Source organism: Boleophthalmus pectinirostris, unplaced genomic scaffold (assembly GCF_026225935.1).
Source record: "Boleophthalmus pectinirostris isolate CB_2022bp ecotype Guang Dong unplaced genomic scaffold, ASM2622593v1 HiC_scaffold_16, whole genome shotgun sequence".
Taxonomy (NCBI): domain Eukaryota; kingdom Metazoa; phylum Chordata; class Actinopteri; order Gobiiformes; family Gobiidae; genus Boleophthalmus; species Boleophthalmus pectinirostris.
This window is the reverse complement of record NW_026571095.1, coordinates 8,870,016-8,889,580: the sequence shown is the minus strand read 5'-3', so window position 1 is coordinate 8,889,580 and position 19,565 is coordinate 8,870,016. Positions and strand designations below refer to the sequence as shown.

At 38.7% G+C, this 19,565-nt stretch overlaps 1 protein-coding gene across 1 annotated transcript in view; it reads right to left on the bottom strand.

Moving 5' to 3' along the window:
• Window positions 1-5,766: 5,766 nt before the first annotated feature.
• wnt3a (wingless-type MMTV integration site family, member 3A) overlaps window positions 5,767-19,565 on the bottom strand; it is a 29,084-nt gene continuing 15,285 nt past the window's right edge. The window contains exons 3-4 of the mRNA XM_020924250.2: window positions 7,208-7,473; window positions 5,767-6,246 (exon numbers count right to left, since the gene is read on the bottom strand). Of these exons, the coding sequence (XP_020779909.2) occupies window positions 5,767-6,246; window positions 7,208-7,473 (746 nt within the window). The remainder of the gene's footprint in view (window positions 6,247-7,207; window positions 7,474-19,565) is intronic.

Genomic DNA, 19,565 nt, shown 5'->3' with positions numbered 1-19,565 from the left:
GCACAAAAAAAATAAATAAAAATGCTTACTCCGGATTTACACTTAAAGGTACATTACGTAACTTCTAAGGTGGAGGGTCTGCTACTTGCTTGTCTCCATGGAGATGTTATTTCTCTGTCTGGAATGTTTCATATTATTGCACTGAACATATCCACCTTGCATTTGTTAAATTACAGGTGTTTTATTGCTCAAAAATATCAAAAACATGCTTCTTACCATGTGCAGGCTTGCTTCTCCATAGATCTGACCGTTAACCTATCTCCAGATTGATTACCAAGATTATTTTACTGTGGAAGAATCAAGGCAAAACAGTAATATCTCTATGGAGACAATCAAGTGACACAGTGTACCTTGAGCATGTATTTTGAGCAGGTTATCTTCTGTTACACCAACGACAAAGGTACTGTGTGTGTATTGCCCAGAGCATTGCGATTTCAAGTTGTTTCACGTGATACCACCCGTCTAATGACCCGAAAGCGTCTGTGACTACTGGACTCTTTGTGGAATTGTTCTGCAGACGTGCACCTCATCCCAACCCATGAAACCAACGACAACAAGGCTGGTAGTTTAACAGTTATAAATTAATTAACTGTTTGTGTTCATGTGGACAGTGAAGCAGTAATATAAAGTGTTTTCATTGTCCACAAATCAGGAGGTAATGATGGTTTGTGGCTAACATTCTAGTTATTACTATTACTGTGATGGAAAAACTCTGCTCTGACGTCTAGAAGTTGAGAAATGCACAAAACTCATCATTGTGAATAATTAGGATGTCAGGTTAGATATAAGAAAGCTTGGACCACTGGACTGGAAACTGGACCACTTCAAAACATTTAAACTGAACTATTTTTAAGACAGTAAAAGTTTGGAACTGCAGGTTTAATTGTAATTTCACCTTTAACAAATATTGTAGAATGTTTTTTTAATGGTTTTATGAAAATGGTGGTCACTGTGGAGTTGTGGACGGTGGTATGCCACTGGCTAATGGTGAGATCTAATTTCAAAAAGAGGGACGAATAAGACATCAAAGTTCTGGCTTCAAAGTGTCTTACATAATAAAATGCCCACACAGTGTCCTCCCCTTTGCACTTCTCCATCACCTCTGCTATGCAGCCTACACTACAGCAGCAGAATACTTACTGCAGTGCATTCCTTTTCATTTTTCTAGAATATGCACATTTAAGAACAAACTTTTATTTGCAAATTAGGGGTGTTCCCCTGCCTCATGACGTGATAGCCAGGGAGATACAGAATACACTTTGATACAGAATACACTGTTGCAATCTACTGATGCCAATATGCATCACACGTCTTCTCTTTTTGTACCTGTCAAAACAGAAACTTCCTAAACATCACATTTTGTGCTTGTGTCTGCTACATAGCTATAGTCTATGACACACCATAGATCATTATGTTATAATTTCCACATTTTAAATCACAATATTCATTTAAAACTACATAAAAAAATTCATTTAAAACTACATAAAAAAAGAAGTCTGGGGAGCTGCAGATCACACTAGCGTGTAGCAGATTATTTTATTCTAACCAAACTTCTTTTGTTCTAACCAAACAAGAGCAATGGACGTATGCCAATGGCAATGAAAATGGGGGTTGATCAGCAATATGGCGTCTTGAAAATAAGTGATTGCTCAAACATGCACGAATCACTCCACATACAGCTTTGAAAGGGTAAATGAGAAGGAGAAAGTACATGGTTAAAAGCTTTGAAAATTAAATTTTCCATAATAGCTCTGCTTTAAAAGTTACCTCTGACCTTCTCCCACTTTGATGTGAACTAAAGCTTAATGTGATGTTGAAAAATGATTCAGATATTTGTTGTGATTTCAAAATATGTAGTCTCAAAAAGTGCAGTTTCTAACAATCCTCAAGCTACTTACAAACACATTCCTTGGAACGTCACTCAAAATACTGTATGATACTAAAATGATCAGGGTTGAATTCATTCAAGTAAAAATGCAGAGTTGTCAATATTTCTACAATTACAAAATGTGAAAACATGAAAACTGAACATTTTTAATAAAAAGAGATTGAATATATCGTCTCCTTTTTATATGGTTATTTGAGTTGGCGTCGAAGTTCTCACAGTCAGGATGCTCTGGAGCTCACCGGTGGCAACTATCTGCTAACAATGTCCATCTCACTTGGGTGACAACGCTGCTTTAGGTGGGCCGACGCAGAAGGGGAAGACCCATTTCCTAAAGGCTGGCTGCAGGGCCGGGGTTTCTGTCCATCCTGTGATCTGTTTCATGTTTTTTACTTGTTTTCTCCCATTGGTTTGGTGTGAAAAAGGTCAAAGGTTATGGCTGGGGAAAGAGCAGCAGAGAGCCTCCCAGAGCTAACCTGAGCTTGGGTGGTTTTCTTACACTGCAGGTGGTCAGGCATCAATTATTTGCCATTTTAAAGCTAACTATTAACGTGGCTTTAGGACTATATACTATGTAACTTCAACAAATATTAAATCCTTTCTATAGGGTGGAGTAAATGTATACTTTTAAACAGTATTTCATAGGTCTGTTGTCTTTATTTAATGTGGTTTTGATTATCTAATTTTGAGAGAATTTGGTGGGATCATACTTTTTGTAAACATAAATTATACTTTTACACAAATCAAGAAACAATTTGCAAAGAAAAGTTGAAAAATATGTGGAAAATTGCGAGAAGTAGAGTGGAATTTTATTTGTCAAATCATAATTTCTGCTTACATTTGAGGAGTTTCGGCCCAGTATAGTTGCTAGGTAATAGTTATGTCATGATTTCCAACCAAGAAGTGAAATTTTAAACCTAAAAAAAGGAAAAAAGGCCAAACTTGGAATGAAAACCTTAAATAAAATAATCTTATGTCATAGGACCTTCAGTGTATTTCTGTTTATGTGTTGCAGTTCAAATGACTTTTAAAAGAATTACAATAATTATATAGAAAAATAATGATGACTTATTTATTTCAATTGAAAAATATTAGATGGTACCCAATCCCAGAAACCCACAGAAAAAGATAGTCAGATGGTAAAATTGCAGTCAATCATAAAAACGTGATCATATTTCTTTATATCTGTGAGTAAAACATGATGTAGCTGCACCACGGCGGTATATAGCTGATGTGTGTCTATCTTTCAGTGATAATAGGGTTAGGTGGTTTGGTTTGGCCTTTGAGGAGGACATTGTTTCGGGGACTGTCAGGGGTCTGAGGCTGAGCTGGTGCACTGGGGAGCCCCATTCACATGCACTGCTAATCTGCCCTGAGATCTTCCACAAAGCAGCTGTCTCATTTAAAGCAGGCGCCAACATGGACTTGCTCTTATTGGTTCAGGATATGGTTCAAGAAAGGGAAGACTTAAATTTCAATTCAGCATATAATGTAGTTTTGTTGTGTGCTGGACATAGACTGTGTGAAGAAGTGGACTAAAAAAGTGTGACACCCATAGGCACCCGTCAATTGAAACTCACGATGCAAGTGGGTTAACTATGTCCATTTATATATACAGTCTATGCTACCAAACTGTCACAGTATTTTTTGTGTGATAATATTATCTGTGTAACCTGTGACCCTTGGGTAAGCTTCATGAATACTGCTGTGCAAAAGTCTTTTTAATAAGGTCAAATTTACCCAATTTTTAAATATATAAAAATAATTTGAACCTGGTACAGATTACATCAGAAGCATTGGTCTCACTGTTTTCTCACATTTGAGGAGGTGCATGTCCATGGGGCCTGGTTCTCAGGTTAATCAGGGGATCAGACTTTCATTGGCCTTATTGACCTGCTGGATTTAAAAGAGAAACATGATCCAAAAATATGGGCAAAAGAAAACATAAGTGTATCTGAAGTTTTATTTTGGTGTTACAGAGTTAACATTAGAGATCTACGAGAGGCAGTTGGACAAACAGCAGTGAGCAGTGAATGAACAAAGATGAGGTAAAAGGCCTACAGTGTTACCAGTCACAACACTGCTTTAAATGTATTTATGCAAATATATACTTACATTTACTAATATATACAGAGCATAGAATAAATAATTATAAAAAAACAACACTTAAAATCCATCAAAACAAACTAATTTGTACAAACCTTTGGATTTAAACAAATCTGAACATAAGGACTCCAATGTTGATGCAGGTTTAAAGTGAGGGAAACATATGTTTATTGTACATGACTTAATGGACCTGTATGGCTAAACTGGGATTTTTCAATAGAAATACGTTGATAGGAAGCTTTGATTCAAACACAGGCCTGAGACACAGCAGCTCGTTGGCTGTAAACAATGACTCATCAACAATGCTGATACAGCAGTGAAATGGCACTTTGTCACACTTTTTGACATGTTGTCTCAGTAGTATAGTCACCTCCAAACAATAAATAATATTGCATTTGAAATAAAGGGGAACAGTAGAAATCACCTAGCTTGACAAAACCAACTACACAAAACAAAACGAAACAATGAAATAAGTCTACATTGTTAAACTGAATATTACAAACACAAATTAGTCAAACTTCACATTTTGTTCTATAAAAATAGATGTCTTTCACAGAAAGAATCAATACACAACTATACAAAGACATGCTGGGTACAAAACCTCGGCGCACACATGCAGACACTTTAGCAGCATAAGGACACAGAGCTGAGTGATGCTGCTGCTTTAGTCCAGGGAACAACACGGTCGTCTCACACAGGTTTTGGTCACGTTTACTGCATTTCAGAGCTTATGTTACAGACTAGCTTGTTAGTTATTGTTCGTTAAGAACAGTGAATCAGACAGGAAAAGGAAATATAAGTCACCAGTGGCACAGCTAATACTGACGAAACACTCAGATCATGAATACTCATCGGGACACAAGTGCTGACCTAAAGTGGATTCTTTTACACTTTCTCTGGACAATTTCCACAGATCTCATCTTTGGTCAAAACTATTTTGTTGAATACATTTTAAGGATAGTAGAAAACCAATGACAAGGCACCGTCATAGCCTCTGTCCAGCCTCTGTGTTTTCATTTGATAGGTTTATATTTCAGTTTTACATTTCAGGAAAATTTGCTAAACTGTATTTTGATTTGTTGACAGGCTCGAGAGAAAAATGCAGACATTAACTTGTTAGCTTAGAGAGCATGTAAACAGTGTCATAACTACATTCACTCAGGTGCAAGTGCATTCTTACCCATACATCCTCAGCATACTCATCCACACAAGGGGTCTGTGTTTAGTCCATACTATGTTGGATAAGTCATAGAACTGTCCATTGATTTTACAGAATTTAAATATCACAAAACAAAACCGGAAAACGCATGATTGGTGAGACATAATGCAATGAGTGCCAGACCCTCTTCAATGTCCTAAGAGAGTGGGTCCGACCTGCCAGGCTATGCACAGTAAAAGAATGCATGCTGTAATACAGTTCTGTGAGAGGTTGGACACATGAAAAGTTAGCAGTGCAGCACAGCAGTGTAACTAGAGATGAAATACACATATATAAGGCTTCACCAATATGGTGTTTGTCTATCAGTCTACCACAGTCTTCTCCTACGTCAATACATAAAAAGTCTTTACTGGCTCTGGCTCGTCTATCTCAATAACCAGTAACTTTTCCAGTGGATTAAGGCAGCCTGACTTCTTTCAGCTTCAAAGAGGAGCAGACAAAGCACTTATGTCTACCGCTGCTTCACAGACAGCCCCGACAGGTTTACAGTCTCCATGTCTTCTGCCCACTGGTCTCTGACATTTTGGTGAATACAAAGCACAAGCATGGACGTGTCTCATTTGCAAGTGTGCACGTCGTACACCCGGGTGCACTCCTGACAGCTGACATAGCAACACCAGTGGAAAATACAGTGGCACTTCTCTTTGCGTCTCTCAGTCCTTGTGTTGTGACCCCTCCCGCAGCACAGCAGGTCACAGCCGTCGATGCCGTGTGACGTGAGGTTGCAGGCACGGTCACGCGTTCCGAAAGAGCCCGTGTGCGGGTTGGGGTCACAGAAATTGGGGGAGTTTTCGTAGTAGACCAGGTCGCGCTCCGTGGGGGGTTTGAAGTAGTTGTATTTGGGTCTGAGCGTTTCCACCCAGCCTCGTGACTCGCGGTGTTTCTCCACCACCATCTCGGAGGCGCTGTCGTACTTGTCCTTCATGTAGTCCCCGATCACCCGGAAGTCAGGCTGAGACCACCAGCAGGTTTTGACCTCACAGCTCCCAGACAGACCGTGGCACTTACACTTCAGGAACATGTTGTCATTCACGGACTGGAGGAAAAGAAGAAATTGTATTATTTTTATTATAGTATACCAAATATATTAAAATAGTACTTGAGCTAAATAAATGTTCAGTAGTCGCTTTTCAGTACTTGTCAAACTAGAATTAGGATTATTTAGGTTGTACTTAAATGGCCCATCTTACACTGTCTTCTGACCTATCTATCTATCTATCTATCTTTCTGTCCATCCATAAAAGGTACACGCACGTTACGTTTCAGGCCAAGTTACAGGTTTGATCTGTGGAGAGGTGAACCTGTCAATACTTGGAATAGATGTTTGTAGTAGCTTTTATTTAATTTGGGGAAAATGAAAACAATTGGGCCCATATATTTGACCAAAAATATCGGCAGAGATTGTCTTGAATTGTAAAGAGTTAGTAATGAAAAATAAACTATATTGGTCAGTCTCTAGCAAAATTCATGTATCATTTGTTCATTAGTTTTTCAAAATAAAACCAAAAATAAGAAAATGAAAAAAAAAACTGTTTTCTTGATTATTTGTCTCCAAAACCAAAAGGAAAAAACTGATAATGATTAAAACTGAGAACAAAGACCAGAAGACCAGGACCAGACCACTGAGACCAGGAAGACCATGAGACTGAGAGACCAGGACTGAGACATGAGACATGGTTTAGTATGGTTTCCTGGTTTATCCTGGTTCCCATTTTGGTTTTAGGAAAAGACAAATTTAATGAAGAAAATAGTTGCTTTTTCATTTTCTTATTTTTGGTTTAATTAGAAAAACAAATGAACGAATGAGCAAGAATCATGATCTAGACTTTCAAGATTTACTTTTTCAATAAATGAAACTAGTCTAAATAGTGTGATATTATCTAGAACTAAGTGGGAAACTACTTCTGTATATTTCTACCTTTTGAAGCAGTTGTTAAAAGTTGAAATAGTATAGTTTAAAAGTTTAAACAGTACACAGTCTGAAGAACCACACTTACCACCCTCCCCGCCTCGTTGTTGTGCCTGTTCATAGCTGAGCGTGCGTCCGGCCGGTTCTCTCTGGCGTCTGCAAACTCCCGGGACACCATGCTGCCGAACTCCACGTCCTCGCTGCAGCCGCCCCACTTCCAGCCCTCTCCGGGGGGCCCTTTGTGTCTCGTGTCACACCCGCAGATAGTGGCCGATCCCTCCGCGCAGGCCCTGGTCACCGCGAACGCCACGCCGGCCGAGGCTATGGCATGGACGAAGGCGGACTCACGAGTAGCTGCAAGCACACAGGGAGAGGTAAGATCATGTAGATTTAAACCAATATAGACACAAAAATCCCAACTTCTCACAGCTACAGGTCTGACAGCTGTTTATTTCCATGGAAATGTTACTGCTTTGTTTAGAATGTTCCACAGTACAGATTAAACCTATCTATTACAACAGAGATGAGCAGGTTACACCACTAAAGCTACATTAGAAATCAGATCTATGGATAGCTGCTCCTACTCACAGAAATAATTTTTGAGCAATAGAAACACCCATAATTAGTAATTACTGGATAGATATGTTCCATGTCATACCATGGAACATTCCTGCATGATAAATATGATTTGTTTGTTCTGTGATGTTAATACCCTTCTTATTCTGTAAAGCACTTTGAATTACTTTGTTTATGGATTGTGCTATACAAATAAACTTGCCTTGCCTTAAAGAGATTCAGTACAATCCGTCAGATCAGTGAAACAAGGTCATGAAAATGCTCAGCCCTTTTATCGAGCATATGTAACAGAGGTGGAAAGGACTGATCTTCCTTCATTTGAACTCTCTGGACATTACTGTACAGGCTGTTTTTGTTGTACATGAACTCAGGAACTCTTCAGCACATCCTGATTACTGATTATTCTGCTTTTACATTGTACTCTATAAGGGAAAAACACAATTGTCGGGTATTTCGTCTTAAAGTCATAAAATTGGGATGGGGTGGCTTATTTTAATTCCTCTAATAATCAATTAGTACAATAACCCCCAAAAATAAATATAAATGTTTGAATTTTTTGTTTGAGGCATTGTACAATTTTTTAGCTAGGCTGGTGCCACCTAGGTCAGGAATCAGAATACACTAGACCGATTGCAAGAATCCCGGAAGTGCAAGTTCGGGCACCAGCCAATCACTGGAGAGCTGTACATTCTGTGTTGGCAACGATTCCTGAGATCGAGGATTTAAGGCCGGAACAGAGAGAATGTTTGGTGAATTTTATCAAGGGGAAAGACCTTATTGTAGCCTGATTCATCAGCCGGTTTCACTTTGTAGAAACCGTCTGACCTCGCAGCGTTAGGATTTGTTCGCTTGATGGTAGGAGGGTACTTTTTATCATTTAGCCAATCACTGCTATTTGGTAGTCACATATGCGCCGATAACGCGCCTTCCCAAATCCCATAGGAAGAAGGGCAATAACGTCTTTCCCCTTGATGAAATTCAACAAACATTCTCATTATTCTGGCTTTAAATCCTCGCTCTTGAGAATCGTTGACAACACTGAGTATATGGCTCTTCACTGATTGGCTGGAACTCGAATTTGCACATGCACTCTGTTTTTTTTTTTTTGCGAAATGTCTAGTGTATTTTGATTTCTGACCTAGTTGCTGGAGAGAAATGAAATTGAGCAGAGGCACTAGGTGGTGCCAGCCTGGCTAACGTTATTGTCCTTCTTCCTACAGGATTTGGGAAAAACTTAATATACCAGTTAGCCCCATTAGCAGTGCATTACATATGTCACGACCAAATAGCAGCGACTGGTTAAATAAAAAAAGTACCCGTCTACCATCGAGTGAACGAATCTTCACGCTGTGAAGTCAGACGGTTTCTACAAAGTGAAATTGGCTGATGAATCTAACAATTTGTATCACAACTTAACAAAACATAATATTTCAACAGAGCAATGGAGCAACAGAGCAGACTTCCTGATACCCAACCAAAAGTTTGTGGCTCAAACCTTGGAAAGACCCAATTACTCAGAGCTTAGTTAGTTTCCTACAGGTTTTCACATTATCCAAATCTAAAAAAAATATTTAAATGACCTATATTATGCTAAGTCACAACAACTAGACTATTCAGTGACTTGGCTTGTTACCATGATTGATTTGTCTCTAGGTCAGTGCCTGGTCTATGAAAGGCTGCCTCAAACTGAGCTGTCACATGTCTAACCCTTGTCTATAATCGTCTGCGGTGTTGAGATCACGGAGGCGGAGGTGTAGCCCAGACTTCAATGGCCTTGTGTCTGAATTAGGCCAACAGTGGCAGGACTTCGGTTTGTCTGTCTGACATAGCAAAGGAGTGACTCACACGGATCAGGATCTTCCACCAAGATGAGAGGAAGAAACCCATCTGACAGGCCTATCATTAGCAGACTCAATCAAGCTTTTAAACATTAAGGAAGTGGCCAAGCACAAGTCATGGTTTCAATAAGAGGAAGACCTTAAAACTCGTGACCAAAAACAATGCAATACTTTCTAGAAGACATAGTATGCTTTTTAGGGTTTTTTACATACACTTTTTTTTTTTTTTGCGGGTAGTAAAAAAATTGTGTCCACACTCGGATCAATAAATATTCACGTCCACACGACAATGAAGCACTGAGTGTAAACGATGTAATACATGTGCCACACCTGTATGTGGTGCTGTAAACAGGATGCATCCAGAGATACTGGACACATAATACTACAAAGAACACATGCACATAAAGTCCTTCCTGCTTGGGGCTCTCTTCTGGTCACGTGGTGATGACGAGGTTGCGATGTCATCGTTTTCCAAAAGCTGTCCACACAACAACACAACGCCAGCGTTCTCAAATTTCTCCACTCTGAAACCTGCTTTCAAAAAGCACCATTTTTGCCCACCTGATACACCGGCTCCATGTGGATAAAAAGCCATAAACAAATAAAAACTTCACTGTTTCAACCAAAAACCGTTATTGTGTGGACACCACCTAATTGACTTAGCAACTGAGCTTTTGCTGTTAAAGTTAAAGGTGCTTTATGTAACTTTTTGGTTGAGGGTCCGTCACCTGCTTGTTTCATGTCATTGCTCTGCCTAAAATGTCCCATATTAAAAAACTCTACCTTACATTTATCTTATATTTGTCTTGTTTGGTCTCCACGAAGCTAAAAAGATTTAATGCCTTACTGTGAAACACTCCAGACAAACCCACCAGAAGAGTTACACAATGCACTTTTAAGGTGTATTTTACTTGGAACAATGCTGAAAAATAGCTACTTAACAGTTTTAAATCCTACATCACAAGTACATACTGTATACAGGTATTGCTCTTTGCATCAAAACTATACAATGTTTGATGCTCTAAATGTAATTTCCTATGACAATGACAATTAAATTTTGAATCTTGAATCAAATATGTGGGCGGAGACAGGGGCTTGGTGAAAACTGACATTTTCTGAGCACTCAAGCCAATCCAGGACAACACAGGATTACTCAAACATGCATCAATCAACTGAAACGCAACTCTCTGACTAACATAATGCTGCAGGAACACTATTATAACATGATTAAAGTCTCATAAAAGCTGAGTGTTTTTATTATGTGGGATGTCATAAAATTCAACAGCATCTATTGTAATGGTTATCTCTCCAATTAAGCCCTTTGAGATTAAACTAAACATATTACAATCAGTAATTGATGGGGCTGCAAGCCACAAGGTTAATGTAGCATATTTGTGGACTTGAAAAGCAATCAAAGGGTGTTGTGGTTTGGATATTTCTTTGAAAAAAAAAAAAAAAAAAGCCTCACCCTTAGTTATAAAACCTTACTAACTGAAATTCTGACATCAAATTCTCCACCGTGAATGCAATCTATATGTTCAGCTGCATCAAACTCCTCAAAGGCTGGTGCTTACGTTACGACTTGGCTTAAAATAGATGCCTATGTAAACACGCTGAGAGCCTGTCTATATTTATATCTGCGAACAAGAACAACACAGGAGGGGTAAAAAGCAGTGAGCATAAAGCTGAGGGTATGAGCTCCTCCCTTACAGCAGGTTCCAACCAGTTCACAGACAAAAGGGCATTAGAAACAATGATGCAAGAGAAAAGGTCTGCTGCCATCTTCCACCACCCAGGCCCTGTAAGCAAGACAGGGTTACCAGCAGTCAAACTATGCCTCATCTGTTTATGTTTCAAAGGAGTGGAGATGTTCTCTGAGGTATTTTTGAAGATATTTTGTTTATTTTGTATATCCAAGTATTTCTGGCTTTGTTGTTATAGTGCAAATCTGAGTGCTTCAGACGTTTGTTCCTACTGCAAGAAGACTCAATATTGGGCTGATATTCGTCCTTTCTCTCCGCCATAGGCCGATATCTTGTTTTTGTCAGTCTGCTGCTTAAAAAATACACACAGACATTTATATTAACACTTTAATAAAGAGATAAGTGCACAAAACATGACTACACTGCTTTGTGGGTGAGTTTGTGGTAAATTTAAATGACATAATGTGAGGATAATAATCAAAAATTTCCCAACATATTGACTCAGAAATATTGGCAAAGCTTATCTGCCTCTGTCTGTTATTTAAAGGAGACATATTTTGTAAAATATACTTTTATTTTAACCATTATAACAATGATCCTTCAATATTCAGTTCCTTAAAGAGTTATTTCTATTATTAGCTTTTTCAATCTATACTGAATAACCAATAAAACAAAACTATATGTTATATAATATGTCTGAGTTTGAATACTTTCTAAAAATTAGGGATGTAACGATATCCAAATCTCTTGATACGATATTTTCATGGTATATATTTTGATATAATATACAATATTTTATTAAGAAATTTTGTGGAAAATTTGTGGAAATAATGAACATGCTACTTTTGTATCATAATCTAAACTAGAAAAGCACTCAGAGAGCGCAGACCTCCGCCAAGGACTACAGTCCACCTCATATTAATTGTGTTTTCCATAAATATTTGTCTCGTATGTTTCAATTTGGAATATGAAAGAGGATCCGATTGTCCATCCCTGAGTCAAATTTCATGGGGTTTGGTCAATAATTAATCGAGATATTGAGAAACAAAATTTTTGGCCCCATTTACCACAATGTTAACTAAAATTTCAAAGTGATCCAGAATCCAGGATTTCTTCCGGATCAACCCCAAAATGAAATCAGTTCTTCCTTTTCACATTTCCAACAAATCCTGAAAATTTCATCAAAATCGGTCCATAACTTTTTGAGTTATGTTGCTAACAGACAAACAAACAAACAAACAAACAGACAAACGCCGGCAAAAACATAACCTCCTTGGCGGAGGTAATAATTAAGATTCAAAGGTATTTAATAACAGTTATTGGATCATCATGTAGATTGGATTGAAACAGAGCAAAGGATCACGGTCTATGTAGTTCTCCTGATTTTTAGTTGTTGCTGCACCATAATGAATTTCAGCAAATAAACTTGTAATTCAATATATTGCGATGACCTACGATATTCCTGTGAGGCTTTTGACAAGAGGATATCACGATATTTCGGTTATGTTACATCCCGACTAATAATCACAAATAAGAACAGAGGAGTGGGTGGAGATAGGGGGTAGTTGAAAACAGACATTTTCTGAGCACTCAAGTCTTGAATGGTAAATGGTGACATTTTTATACAGCGCTTTTCCACCTTCAAGACACTGAATGAATTACTCAGACATGCATGAACCAATTGAAATTCGGGATGTAACGATATAAAAATTCCTTGATACGATATTTTCACAATATACATCTCACGGTTCGATATTTATTGCGATATTTTGTGAAGGCTTAGGATATTGTGCAGATTTTTTAGACTTGGAAAAGCCTTGAAAAGCCTTTGGTACTGTTATGACATGAAGAATTCAAATTTAAAAGTGCTTAATAACAGTTATTTGCAAAGGATCATGGTCTACGTAGTTCCCTGTGTTTTTAGCTATTGCTGCACCATGGCAAGGCAAGTTTTCAAGTCATTAAAAGCAATTTACAGAATAAGAAAGACATAAAATCACAAAGAAAGACATTAAAATAACCAATTTAAGCAAAGAGACTTATAATTCGATTTGGCAAGGTAATAAAGACAAATGTATATAGTATGTCCTTTAAAATTAGCAGCAAAACCAGTTTAGAAGTAGTAAACAGCTGAAGTCTGAATATTAACTTTTGACAAACAACTCTCCCTATAGCACAAATTCCAACAAATTACCGAGCTCCACGTACGTCCCGCTGCGTTTGTGAAAAGCTGCGGGGCCATGGCATGCTAATAATGCTAATAATGCTAATAATGCTAACAGCAGAGAGAGGACTTACTTCACCTCCGAACACCAGCCGCAGGATTAGCTGCACATCTTTTCTCGCTTTTATGACCCTTTTATGAGCTTTCCAGACACTTTTCCTACGACGGGGCTAAACTCTGCCAGACCCTATCAGCCTAAAGTGGTCCCTACGACCTGCTGGGGGGCTCAATCCCCTATTGTGCTGCCACTGTCACGCTGCGTTAGCCTCACAATGGCCCCAGATATTTTATATGAAATTTGCCCTGGTTGGTGATTAGTGGGGACCAAGTTAAGTCATAGCAACACAGAACTATGCGCTAGCCGGACTGCGCTTGTCTGCAGACGGGGGGAAATCCCTATTCAAACGGTTTAATAAAACAATCTAAAGGGCGTGTGAATGGGGAAGAGCACTTTTTCTTACGCTTAATCTCATGGTTGCGAAGATATTGTGCTCGGAGCAGCGCCCAGTGGGGAGCAGGGCTAAGGTCCCCCCATCAAGCACATTTACCACAGACCTTCTTTCTCTCAGGCCGCAGTTAATGATAGCCTCCCCCCAGTACGGACACCCATGCGTCTCCTCAAGGGCTTATACAGGGCGGCCAGATCATCCTCCCCAGTTACACTTTCTCATCCGCCGGTCGCAGGTCGTAGCCTACAGTCCGTGACCTTTGGCTTGTTAGTGTCCGAAGTTATGTCGCGATATGTGTCCTGCTCATGTAAAACAACTAAAGGGAACGTGAGAGGTTCTGCTTGGAAGGTATAACAAAGTTCATAGACAGTAAACAAAATTAAAAAAAACTGCAGGTACAATTATTACTACTACATTTACTTCTGAGAGTGCCACCACTACTTCGACTTAAGGCAGAGGAAATACTAAAACCATTATTACTATTTGACCTGTGCATTTTGTAGAATGTGCAAGTAAAAAGTAAGACTGCATTAAATAACTTTTTTGGATCCAAAATGGTCTTGATCGATATTATTTAAGTAAAACCTTCTTTTATCCTCTGTGTTAAAGCTGCCATACTTGAAGATGTAGAAAATATGAAATCCTGACTGTAATGATTTATGGCAGCACTTCCCAGAGGCCATATAAACTAGTCCAAACTGAATGGGCTTGGCCTGGCCCCACACATGAGGTCACTGGGGCTTCCTTCAGCATTCGATTCATTTGAATGTAATGGTTTGTGTAGGGACCTGCAGGCCTGTACCTGTGTGCAGGTAACACCTGTAAAAGTGTGACCGTCTCCTTTGGCTGGGCCAGGCTCCCCTCACTTCTTCTCTCATATGACTCATAAAGTGGGCTCTGATTATAGCCATATAGCGCTCGCTCTTCAGTAAATACCTTAAATGCTGAGGCCGCGTCGGGATTGGCTCGTGGGTCGAGAACACCTGCACAGCTTTCTATTGCCTTTCATCACAGGCAGATTCCAGCGGTGCATGTTTTGACACTTTGGTTAATGTAAATTAATGAGTGCTGACGCAGACGTAGCCTAAAGGCAGGGCCAGTGTTGGGGTGTGGAGAGAGTACAGGTAGAACATGTGAGCCGAGCACTGCACAGGTGAGAGGCACTTTACAGGGGAGCTCCATGTACGTAAACATTACTACATAGTTTTGCCAAGTCAGGTTCTTAAGAACGAGTTTATACTCACAGCATTGTTAGACATAGTTACATACTTTCAGTTGGATTCATACCTTAAGCATCTTGAAGTAAACTACTGCATGTTCTTAAATAAACATGTCATGTTCATTTTGTTTAGGTCTATTGTTGTTCATATATACATAGGCTAAGCTGGCATGATTTTAAAACTTAATCCTTAGAGAGGGAAGACATTTTGCTTTTGGCAATAAATATCTAGCAATGACAACAAACATAATCCCAAACAACATTGATAGTAAGCATTGACTGATGATGATGATGATGATGTTATTATAATGTGATGTATTAGCTACTGTGTCCAAATAATTTCCCTTGTGGATCAATAAAGTGTGTCTAATATGTCTAATCTAATGTCTGTCACATTCATTACCTTTTTGAAATTGATAGATTTGGACTATTTTGAACTCATACCCACCATCTGCCATTGTGTATCTGCAAACAAACCAAACTGATGAAGTGTAGAGGTCCCAGTCAGTAAAAGGCTATCTAGTGCACTAAGCCTCTAAGTCAATAAAGCTGCTTTCTCATCCTTTTGCCCCAGCCTAAAAAGACAGGAAGAATCCTACACAGGGCTCAGACAAACAGACACCAGTGAGGACAATAGCGCAGTAGCACGGACAAACCCCTGGCATCAATCAAATCCAATGAAATGGGAACCTCTGGGACTAAGCCCTATCAAAGACCCATGAGCCCTCAGTCACTTGTGCGCAGGCCGGGACAAAGGCACTTAATCCAGCTACTTCGACCTCTCACATTATTAAGGGCCTGAGTGACCTTAATCCAATCAAAATGATTTACTAAAGCCCAGTAGAGGCCTCCCCTTTCCCCTCACTAACCCGCGATTTAGGGATGTGCTGGCATTTTGCACCACAATGGGGCTTTAAAGTGAGAACCCCTATCGTTAGCCACCTACTTGAGTTTAAAGCACCTCAACGAACTGAGTTTATTAAAAGCAATTGGCCCGCCTAACCTCCGGCCCCCTGCGTACACGGACGAGGCTGGGGCACTCACTGCACTGGCACAGGGAAACTAAATACACCACCCAAATGTGTTTTGTGATTTATGGTCTCAAGATAGTAACAACAGAACAACCTAGTCACTTTTAATTAGACTAATCAATTAATGAAAAGCCATCTAATACAAGGATAAAATAACTCAGCTGTTACAAGGAACACTAGTGTACCCTGAGGTCTTATTGTGCCGTGAAAAAAAATTAAACTCTGAGTTAACAGATTCCCGTTTAGATTTAATGAATTGGTCAGTAAAGAAACCAAAACTTCTATTCAAATAAGAGTAATGTTACTTTAAAATAATATGACTCAAGTAGAAGTACAAAACGGTCCAAGGAATATTTGGGAAACGTATTATCTAGGATAATCTTTTGGAGTTTCCTGAGCAAACAGCACCAAAAAACAAAAGCAAAACTATCACCATTGTGAGATTTAAAGAAACAGAACACAGTGTAGACTATGTTTTTTTTTCTACTTGTGTGATTTTGTTTGAAGGTTGAAAAATGCTGGATAAAATAAATTCATATACTATCTTAATTTTCTATTGTCTCTTTCTATTGCCAGTTTAATTTAGCTTTATGTTACTGGTAATCTACAATTTACCATGTCTCCTGCTCAATAATACTGTATTGTACTGTCTGCCTGTATTGATTTAAGGGTCAGTGTATTAAAGCCACTTACAGGAAATCCTTAGTTTAGAATAGCTACATAAGGTAGAGTAAATAAGACACTTGCAAGCACACAAACTACCCTCCTGTTCTCACTGTAAAACTCGAAAACGTGCTTGTGTTATGATATTAAAGTATTATGTGCTCCTAGATTTCTGTCTTTGGTCGATTGTGCATTGTACACTGGGGATTTCTGTTCAGCCTGTGATTACTGTACCACGAAAGTACCACGAAGCTACACTGCAAAAAACAACATCTAGGTAAATGAAACTGACGTAAATGAACAACATTTGACTTTATTTGAGGAGGTTCGACTTGACAAGTTAAATGATCTATGAATGGAACAAGTGTGTTTTTCTTAATTGAGGCAACATTAGAGTTTGTTTATTTTAAGTGTGAAGAGTTGTTTTTCTTATCTAAGTGTAGCAAGATGCGTTTTCATAATTTAAGAGTTATTTTAAATATTTTTACAAAAAGTCTTGTTCTATTGGTAGATCATTTTTAGTCTGATGCAGGTTTCACTTTGTGGAAACTGTCTGACCTCGCAGCCTTAGAATTTGTTCGCTCGACATTAGACAAATACTTTTTTTAAAATTTAACCAATCTTAAACTTTTCCCAAATCCAGTAGGAAGAAGGGCAATAACGTCTTTCCCCTTGATAAAATTCACCAAACATTCTCTTGTTCCAGATTTAAATCCTCGATCTCAGGAATCGTTGCCAACACAGAATGTATGGCTCTTCGCTGATTGGCTAGTGCCCGGACTCGTACTTCGGGGTTCTTGCAAACCGTCTAGTGTATCCCGTTTCCTGACCTAGTCGCTGGAGAGAAATGAAATTGAGAAGAGGGACTAGGTGGCGCTAGAGAATTTAACTTGTCAATTGAAATGTCCTCAAATCACGATACAACTTTCTTAAAACTTTCTTTCTTCAATTGATTGCTTAATTCAAGTAAGCTTAAAGATACACTATGTAACTTTTCGGTAGTAGGTCCGTCACCTTCTTGTTATTATGGAAATGTCAGTGCTCTGGAATGTTCCACAGTAAGATATTAAACAGATCTACTTCACATTTATTCAACACAGGTAGTTTTATAACTCAAAAATACCTGGAAAAACTGTTACAGTGAGCGGGGTCACCACTCCACAGATCTGACCTGTAACTTATCTTGGTTTGGTCTTCATGATGACAGAAAGGTTTATTGCCATTGTGAAACATTCCAGACAAAGCAAAAATAATCTCCATGTGGCAGAGACTCCACCAGAAAAGTTACCCCTTTAACTTGGCTGGATTTGAGTTTTTGTAGTGTACGTCCTCATACATCATCTTCAAACTGAATGGGAAAAAGGGGCTGCTCCGTAATGTCTGTAGTCGATGAACATACTGGGGATTCCCTTGTAAAGAAAACTCGGACAAGACTCGACTCCCTCTCTGCTCTTAATTGTGTACATTATTTCACTGCTCTGCGCTAGCTCAACCCAAAGTCTATTTAAACAAGGATTTGAATGAGCAAAATGAATGATGCTCGCGGGGAGAGCAGCTTTTCAAATGCAAATATGAGACATTGGGAATATTGTGTTATGTTAATGGACACACGCATTTTTCAGTAGTTATATGAAGGCAGTTAGGGGCAAGAATTTAAAGATGTTCTATGGCTTTGTGTATTTATGTAAGGTGATTAAAGGGGCAGCATGCAGCTTTCTTCTTGTGCTTGTCTCCATGGAGATGTTATTGCTTTGGCTGAGTCTTCCACAGTGACGCATTAAACAGATTTATTTATTATGGAGACGGAGCAGAACAAATATATTCAGATCAAATATTACAAGTGGAATTGTTTTTGACATTTGGACGTAATTGATTTTTGGCTTTTCAGGTCGGATTTGTGAAGAGGTGAACCCACTCACAGTAAGAATATGTGTTTTTCAAGGTATACCTGTTATTAAATATAATGAAAATTCACTCCATTTGTGTCAGGTTTAATGCCATACTGCGGATTGATCCATGCCAAACAATAACATCCCAATGGAGACAAGAGGAGCGTGCCTATATTCCCTCTAAGGTCTTATTTTTTTCTTTCTTAAATTATGCTCTATGTTAATTTCCTTTATCATCGATTTGCATCAGATTTTTTTCCCATTTCTCCAAATTTGGTAGTCAACTACACTCAACCTATAAACCAGCAGCAGTTATGCAGTCTTTTAGTGACACACAAGCTGCCATTTTCAAAATAGGAAGTGAGCATGAACACATTTCCGGCTCCAACTGATGTTGTATTGGAAAAAAATAAAACGTCTCTCTGTAAGTGCTGCTGTCAGGCTCTTCATTTTGGTCGTAAAATGTTCGTATTACCCAACTCTACGTGATCCTGGTGTTACTGTTTCATTATTTTGTCCATAAATCAATTCGTCTTCCTAATATGGAACTCAGCCCCAAATTTGCCCCTTGTAAGTGCCAGCCTCGGTGAGTTTCATTTGAGTGGAGCCAAACACTCCCTTAGTCCACTTCTTTTATACAATCTATGACTAATACTGTATAGTAAATATCTATGAAAAATGATATGCAAAGGATCCTAGGTTGAAATGACTCTGAATTTTCCATTTAAATGTGGTATACAAATAAAACTGACTTGACTTAGAGTTTAATTTTGAGAAAAATCTAAGAAATAAGAAAAATCTTAGAAATAAGGAAACATAGGGCTGAGGGAACATAGGACTGAGGGAACATAGGG